This window comes from Bidens hawaiensis, unplaced genomic scaffold (assembly GCF_021521415.1).
Source record: "Bidens hawaiensis isolate Kalapana, Puna unplaced genomic scaffold, B.hawaiensis_p1.1 tig00005588_1, whole genome shotgun sequence".
NCBI classification, from domain to species: Eukaryota; Viridiplantae; Streptophyta; class Magnoliopsida; order Asterales; family Asteraceae; genus Bidens; species Bidens hawaiensis.
The window spans coordinates 1,605,001-1,614,104 of NW_027491362.1; the positions used below are offsets into that span (position 1 = coordinate 1,605,001).

General features: G+C 36.3%; 1 protein-coding gene and 1 pseudogene across 1 annotated transcript; both read left to right on the forward strand.

The window, feature by feature from the left end:
• The first annotated feature begins 3,050 nt into the window (after positions 1–3,050).
• On the forward strand, positions 3,051–4,303 carry LOC143630202 (large ribosomal subunit protein eL32z-like). Its single transcript, XM_077099275.1, has 4 exons — positions 3,051–3,115; positions 3,540–3,636; positions 3,750–3,931; positions 4,020–4,303. Exons 2-4 carry the CDS (start codon positions 3,547–3,549, stop codon positions 4,147–4,149), a joined length of 402 nt encoding a protein of 133 aa, XP_076955390.1. The 5' UTR covers positions 3,051–3,115; positions 3,540–3,546; the 3' UTR covers positions 4,150–4,303.
• A 1,378-nt stretch (positions 4,304–5,681) lies between these two features.
• Positions 5,682–7,106, forward strand: LOC143630203 (putative acetyltransferase At3g50280; annotated as a pseudogene).
• The last annotated feature ends 1,998 nt before the right edge of the window (positions 7,107–9,104 follow it).

The window sequence follows — 9,104 nt, forward strand, 5'->3', positions numbered from 1 at the left end:
TCTTTTGATGAAGCAATCAGTTAGTTAAAACAATAACGAGGAAAATCAAATAAAAAAGATACAATTTTTTGTATTCGAATATTTATTCGTGAATTGTTTGAATTGTATGTATAGGGATCTAGGGCTATACGAACTCGAACCGTAGACCTTCTCGGTAAAACAGATCAAACTGATTATTATCAAAATGATATGAACTGTTTCAAAGACCCAACATGCATTTTTTGTGCATTGGGCTCTTTCATTAACTGATAGAAATATCAGCTAGTCCGCCATTTTTATTTTTGACAGAAAAATAAGAAGATGGCTCCATGTGCTCTGAGTCATTATGTTGATTCAGATTCAGGAACACTACCAAAGTTTATTTTTTGTGAAGATAAATGACCTATTTAATTCAGCTGTTAGAGTATTGCTTTCATACGGCGGGAGTCATTGGTTCAAATCCAATAGTAGGTAGAACTTATTAGATACCGCGGTTAATGGTATCTAATAAGTTTTTATACCCATTTTATTTTAGTAATCTTTTTTTGTATCTTTTCTATTTCTTTTTCGTTGCATAAAAATGTGATCATAAAAATATGATTCCGCTTGATTGTATTTAATCGACAGAATCAAGTCAAACAAAACAACCAAATATAGGGTGTATAAATTGATGATTATTCGGACACACCGACTGGTTATGAAATGGCGTTGATAGCCTTTACTCGTGTCCTAGCCCGTCGTAGAGCTAGATTTGCCTCAATTGTTTGTCTCTTTCCTTCAGCTTTTCTTAAAGCATCTTCCGCTATTTCAAGAGTTTGCTGAGCTTCTTGTGGATCGATGTCACTACTTTTCTCTGCATCATTTACTAAAACACTGATTTCATTATTACATATTCTAGCAAAACCACCCATCAGAGCCATCGTTAGCCATTGGTCGTTAAGGCGTATTCTCAAAATACCTATATCTACTGCTGTGGCAATAGGAGCGTGATTTGGTAATACGCCAATTTGTCCACTATTAGTAGATAAAATGATTTCTTTCACTTCTGAATCCTAAACAATTCGATTAGGGGTCAGTACACAAAGATTTAAGGTCATTTCTTCAAATTGCTCTCTGTTTCTAAGTTGATAGCCTTCGCCGTAGCTTCATCGATGTTACCTACCAAATAAAAGGCCTGTTCGGGAAGACCATCTAATTCTCCGGAAAGGATTAATTGAAAGCCTCTAATTGTTTCTGCTAAACCAACATATTTTCCCGGAGAACCCGTAAAGACTTCTGCTACGAAAAACGGTTGTGATAAGAAACGCTCAATTTTTCGCGCTCTTGCTACGGTTAAACGATCTTCTTCGGATAGATTCGGAGACCCGGCCGACTGATCCGTTTTAAATTTAAAAGATTTCGATAAGTACTTTTCCTATTCCTTCTATGTCGTAGGGTTAAAACCAAAAAATATTTATTGTTTTCTCGATGTTTTCTCACTTTTTCGATAAAACCCTCTCGTAAAAGTATTTTAACAATACTTTGGCCGATATTAGTAGATGCTACTCGAACCACGCTTTTTTTATACATATCGACATTTCGTATAGAGGTTATTATGTGAGCAATAGTATCACTACCCATGATTAATTAAAATGATTGGTGCCTCCAAATTTGGATATAATCAACATGCTTTTTTACGTATTTTTTTAGGAATTATGAATATTCATTTTGAAAGGTATATACGTGAGACAAAATCTACTAAATGAATCTTAATCTATTTATTTTAAATACCCTATATAACCTATAACCATATCGTGGTCTCGTTTTATAATACCTCGGGAGCTAATGAAACTATTTTAGTAAAATTGAACTGTCTCAATTCTCGGGCAATCGCACCAAAAACTCGAGTTCCTTTTGGATTTCCTTCTTGATCAATCACAACTGCAACATTGTCATCATATCGTATTATCATACCGTTGTCACGTTTAAGTTCTTTACAAGTACGTACAATTACAGCTCTGACCACTTCTGATCTTTCTAGAGGCATGTTTGGAACTGCGTCTTTGATCACAGCAACAATAACGTCACCAATATGAGCATATCGACGATTGCTAGCTCCTATGATTCGAATACACATCAATTCTCGAGCCCCACTGTTATATGCTACATTTAAATGGGTCTGAGGTTGAATCATATCATTTTATTTTATTTTTATCTGTTTTTTACAATACAAAGTTCTTTACAATAAAAAGTTCGAAGAAAAAAAGAAATATTATTTGTTCAAAAAAAGAAAACTTTAAAAAATACCCGGAACCGGTATTTTTAATACCCGGGTATTCTATACCCGAAACCGGAACCGACCCTACCCGTAGGGTATGGATAGGGTATGCATTTTGAGCTCAATACCCGTACCCGGAACCGTACCCGATTTATACCCGTAAATACCCGGACCCCGTCATACCCTATACTCGTACCCGGTTATACCCGATACTCGATACCAATTTTCTAATACCTGAAATAATACATGAGTTTTTATGATATATTTTTATGTTTACTTCACAACTTTTATGTTTAAGTTTTTGCAAAATGTATATTATTAAGTAACTAATTTGTAATTAAATGGATTTATGGTTTTTGTAATATAGTTTAATTATTTTTAAATTACAAAGCAAATTTAAACTTTAAACGAGTTTAAAAATGTATACAAAAGTTACAAATTCAAAATCGGGTATTAATACCCGGTCGTACCCGGTTTCAATACCCAGACCCGATCATACCCTACCCGGGTACATAGGGTTGAGTTTTTCTCCTCAATACCCTACTCGAACCCTACCTGATTTCTCTCAATACCCGGTTTTTCAGTACCCGATCATACCCGAAACTGGTTCCATACCCGAACCCGGGTATTAGAAAAAACCCGATTTGTGCACCTCTACCTCTACTTACCAACATGATGGGGAACCGGAGGCCTGGAGCCATGATAGATTGGGCTAGTCTATAGAACTGTCTTAAATCTTAGATATGGGCCATACCGGCCCATTAGTGAACACATGATCTAATCCTATTATTGTCAGGTATATCTTCCAAACCCTAGAGATTGTTTGTTTTTCATTGCTGGGAGGTTTCTAACGCCGCATCGGGTCGTCTCAATTCGCAGGTTCAATCATCTCATCTTCTTCTTTCTCTGATCATTGTGTTGATTGATGATATAGTTCTTATCATTGTTTTCGTGTTCACGTCTAATCACTTTGTTTATTTGATAAAGCCCTGTTTTTAACCTGAAATGTGTTTCATGTTGTTGCATAAAGGGTTAATTCTACTGTATCATTATAATTTGTGTAACAATAATGATTACATATATAACTATTATTATAAATTGTGTAACAATTTGTCTAGACTGCTTATTTTGTATAATTTAGTTTAGTGTTTTTGAAACCACTGTTATGAAATTCTCTAATTATATGTTTTTATTTTGATTTTTTATATATGCTTGACTTGTTATTGTTGAAGGTAATTAATATTTAAGACTGTGTATTACCCCACTGCTACCTGTTATATTTTTGTTTGCTGATTTATTTTAGGTAAGCAATGGCGGTTCCTAAGCTCGATAAGAAGATTGTCAAGAAGCGGGTCAAGAAGTTCAAGAGGCCCCAGAGTGATTGGAAGATATGCGTCAAGGTATATATTTTTATTAATTAAACTTTAGATTCAGTCTTTTTTATGTCTTTGATTTCTATATAATTCAATGAAAGTTGGTCAGCAAGTTGACTTTTTTTTATTATGTGTTGCAGGAAAACTGGCGCAGACCCAAGGGTATCGACTCCCGCGTGAGGAGAAAGTTTAAGGGAGTAACCCTTATGCCCAACATCGGGTACGGGTCAGACAAGAAAACCCGCCACTATTTGCCGAATGGCTTCAAGAAGTTTGTTGTCCACAATGCCAAGGAGTTGGAAGTCCTCATGATGCACAACCGGTATGCATACGAAAATCAATTCTGTTATTTAATAACATTTTTCATTATTTGTTTTAGTTTGGTAACATTTGGAATTTGGACATTTCAGGACATACTGTGCTGAAATTGCACACAATGTGTCTACCCGCAAAAGGAAGGAGATTGTCGAGCGTGCGGCACAATTGGATGTGGTTGTTACTAACAGTCAAGCCAGGTTACGCAGCCAGGAAGACGAGTAATTTTATGTTTAAGTTTTATTTGCTAGCCCTCAGTTTTTTTACGACTTTGGTGTTTAAGACTCATATTGCTTTGAATCTTAATTTTGTACTGTCAATTTTGTTACCAAGATTACAAATTACATTGCTTTTTGTGGTTAAGGAAATGAGGTTGAGTAAGAGTTTTGTTTCGTCTTTCTGTTGAGCTAAGGTTGTCTAAAAGAGAATGCCGTGGATGGTATCTGTTTGACCACAATATGTATCATCAGTCCTTAACCGATCAAGTACCAAAAATAGAATGAGACCATAAGTCATAAGGTGTACTGGTTATGATGTTAGACAATTATGGGCGTTGTAATTGGGATAAACCATAACGGTTTCCGGTTATGTGAGTCTTAGGCTACTTGTCTGAACCCTGAGTGCACTTCATTACCAATCTTTGTTACGTGATAAACACACCTGTTCTACATAGTTTGAAAGCTACCTCGCTACAAAATTTTGAATATGAAGTTTTGCATTGCTAAATGAGCTTGACATATGTATTATAAGATTAGGTTTGAGTTGAAGCGGCTTCAGTTCATGTTTGTAGTTGTTCGCTTCAAGGTATATTAACCTTTAGTGTTTAACGAGTCACTCTATAACTGTTTATCGGTGATGTTGCAGATTTTAATTGACCTTAAACTATAAAGTAAGGTTAAAATTTCTTTACAGATGAAGCTTTTTGAAATTTGTTTGTGCTCAGTTTAGGCGTGCTATTTGTGTTTAGTACTTTTCAAGCGAATATTTATTGTATTCTCGCACTTTTTATTAGGCAATCTTCATCCTTAGATCCGTTGCCTGGGTGGCAATTTACATGATCCTTGCAAAGGCATGACTTGGAGAACGGGTCTGTTCATGGGCGTGTAAGACGTGTTTGTAACGCTTGTCATGTAATAAGTTTTGTCTTGTTTTAAAGGATTTCCACTACTATTATGTATTGATGACTTGTACATCATAAACATAGAATATTAAAACCATAAAAAATGCTGCATGTTGGCGTGACGAACCAACACAAATTGGACAGTAACAAAAAAAAAGCACTTTATGTCGATGAATGGACGTAAATTCGATGGTATTTTGTAGATATTAAATTCACTTAAACTTTTCATATTAACATAAATTTTAAACTTCTGATCTCCCTCTAAGCAAACATTAATCACTGATCAGATACCACTGAATTCAAACCCATCAGGCCATCACCACCTCCTGAAAGTCTGAAACATCATCTCCAAGTCCTATGTTGGTGATGCACTTATGGCGATAGCGATTTCTAGAGTGTACAGCTTGCTTGCAGCTACACTTGTACTCTACTGCATGGATTCGAATGGCAATATATTTTGAAACAGGTGTTAAGGTATGAAAAGTGGCATAAAACGTGGCAAGTGTTTCCCTACACCATCTTCCTACTTTAATTATCAAATCAATTAAGCAAGCTAGTCCCCATATATTATGGTTTTGGGTACAATGTGAAGCAATTTATATTAGGCCGTTGCACATATAGAAATCGAGTATCCCCGATGAGTCCTCATACTGTGAGGAATGTATCGCAATGCTTCGTCAATCCACCGCAGGATCTCTCACAAGATAAAAGGCAACCCATATACCTGACACCCTTTGAGCTCGGCTTTCTCAACCTTAAATACAGCCAAAAGGGTCTCATTTATGCAAAACCAAAACCGAACCAAGATTTCTCCATAACTGCTTTCTTGGATGACCCCTGTGGTTCTCTCTCCGCCACCCTCATTTATTTCTACCCTCTTGCTGCCCGCTTATCCACTCGAAAACAACAAAACCCACCTTCATATGTCATCTACATAGACCCTGAAAACATCCCCGGAGTCAAGTTTGTTCATGCAAACGTGGACCTAACCGTCTCAGACATCCTTACGTCCGCTGATGTACCCTCAATTGTTTACTCATTCTTTGAACTTAATGACACTTATAACCATGACGTGTTGAACCACAACGGCCATACCCTCCCGTTATTAGCCATTCAGGTGACCGAGCTTACTGATGGAATCTTTATTGGTTGCTCCTTTAACCACGTTATTGCGGATGGAACATCTTTCTGGCATTTCATGAATGCTTGGAGTGAATTATTTAAATCCAAAGAGAAAAATAAAAAAAACTATTTCATTTCGCGTCCTCCGATACTCAAACGATGCGTCCTTGAAGGATACGATCCTATCACGAGTTTACCGTTTACTCATCACGAACAGTTCATCGAACGTTTTAGGTTTGAAGATTCACGAATTAAAATGAGAGTCTTCCATATCTCCTCACCCACAGTCTCTAAACTCAAAGCAAAAGTAAATGAAGAATGCAACACACAAAAGATATCGAGTTTACAGGCACTGTCCGCACTTTTGTGGAGGTGCCTAACTCAGGGCTAGGCACCAACCATGCAATAGTGAAACCCATTGTATAATTTCTGCTGATAATCGACGTAGGGTGAAACCGCCTATGCCGGAAGATTATTTTGGGAGTCCAGTTGGTCTAGTGATGTGGTCAACAACAGTCGGGGATCTAATGGCTCACGGGCTTGGATGGGCGGCATTGAAGACGCATGAAGCAGTGTCAAATCACGACTATGCATCGGTGAAAGAGTGGGTTGAGTCATGGTATAGAAACCCTACGGTGTACAAAACGAATGGAGTAATCCATCAGAATTTTGTACACATTGGGGGGTCGCCGAGGTTTGACATGTATGGGTCGGCGAATTTGGGTTAGGGAAGGCGGTTGCAGGTAGAAGTGGGTTCATGAACAAAGGGGACGGGATAGTTGTGTTGAATCCAGGTCATGAAGGAGGCCAGAGCATGGACTTAAAAATTTGCTTATTACCCGAGTATATGATGGATCTTGAACGTGACGAGGAGTTCATAAATGCTATAGTATAGTATAGCATAGCAAGTAGCATAAATTAAGATAGTGTTATAATGTTTTGAATAAGTTGTTTCACTTTTTACATTTTGTGTGATTTTATATTCAATAAGAATCGTTTTCGTTTATGAAGTAAAAATATTTGTGTAACGTATTTGATGACTAGCATTAACACTCATTGTATTTGAAATAAACGGATATAGTGTCACGTATTTGGTGACTTGCATTACATAAAAAGGGGTAAATACACCTCCAACCACGTGCCCGCTATACGGCGAGGTTCTACAGACCACGGAATTATTTCGCCAATATAAATAAATCCGATATCTTTTGTACTAATCACATTATTTCCTCAAATATTTATAAGATTTTATAGAAAAAATTCAATTAACATTTTAAACTTTCGTGAACCAAAAATCCTTATCAATAGGTTTTAAGATTGAACCGTCAATCTTCACGAAATTCTGTATTAAGATTGTAAGAAAAGTGGTTCACTTTTAGTTAAGATAATAATAAAAATATAATAACGATACTCTCATTAATCGTGGGAAATTCACTTAGTACAATACCGTTTACAAAAGTACATAAAAAGAATATAAAATGCAAATTTATATACCGAAATGATTCAATCCATATCTTACTAGGAGTGCTTCCATAAGCTTTCTTCTAGTATCCATGTCACGAGTCTTCATCACTTGAGTCTTCAACAAATGTTTCTTCAAAACAATAATTCGTTTATTGAAATTGGGTAACGGTTTTGGTTGAGGATCGTGTTAGACACGGGGCCCTTAAAACAGATTTCGTGCCTACTTTCAAGCGCGTCTGTTTCCCAGGGTACAACAACCGGAACAGTATGTGTACTGCCGGAGATGGCCACGAACCCGAGGAAGTCACCGGCTATATTGGTGTTTATCAAGATGTAGGAAAATTTGTTGAAGTTGTTTTACATAAGTATAGAGAGTGCTCCTCTCTAAATTTTTGTCATGAGTGTGTGTAAGTGACTCCAAAATATGGTTTTAGTGTATCTCCAACATGAACCAACAAGTTCATTATATACTTACACAAAATGAGAAATACTTAACCAAATTAATATGTCATAAACAATAAAATTAATTTAGTCATTAACAAGATAATTAATCTTGTAATAAACTTGAAATTAATTATTGTAATTAAAATGGTTAAATACTTTTAATTAGATTTAAGTGGTGAATCAAAACCATCATATTTATTCATGATATGAGTTGAAACAAACTATTTGACCAGGTCCAAACAACTGTTCACAACAGTCCGTTATGCAGGCGCGAAACTCATGCGCTCCTACGTGGGACACGATGTCAAAGATAAATCCAATTTTCTCTTCTTTGGTTATTCCAACCATACAACTTCGAGCATTGATATTCATTCATCTAAGCTCCGTTTTGGACACTCAAATCAATATTTATACAACACATATATAAATATATTATTTATGTCCAAAGTTAGTGAAAAACCCATTTTCACTAATAAATTTTCCAACAACCCCCCACATGAATGGAGATCAATCAAAACACATAAAATTTCCAATGAAAACCTCGATAGTTGAGTATTGCAGGATAGGTAGGTGTTACCCTTTGAACCTTCCTTTGTGAAGCATACTTAGCCTCCTAGCGGTTTGTAGACGTGATGTCTTTGAACAGACCCCCATTTGTGGAAACGACAATATGCCTTCATACAATACTCTCCTTAGCTGGGCACATCCCCTCACTGTCGTGTCCATTATGGTCATGGAACACTAGCCTGGTTCTGTGAAAGCTCTAGGAACTGCGCACCCCACAGTTTCATTCGAAACGACCCCACTTCTCTTTCACATAGGTGATTTTGTCTCAAATCATTAAAAACATTAAGGTTAACACGATTTACACAAAATCATCAACCATACATTATGCTTAACCTCACAACATGTCACCGTTGTTAATAGGAATGGACTAGGAAGTAATTAAACTCCCTTTATTAATTTTTGGAGGATATATATATATATATAAACATATATATTAGCTTGTATGTAAACATATACATTAGCG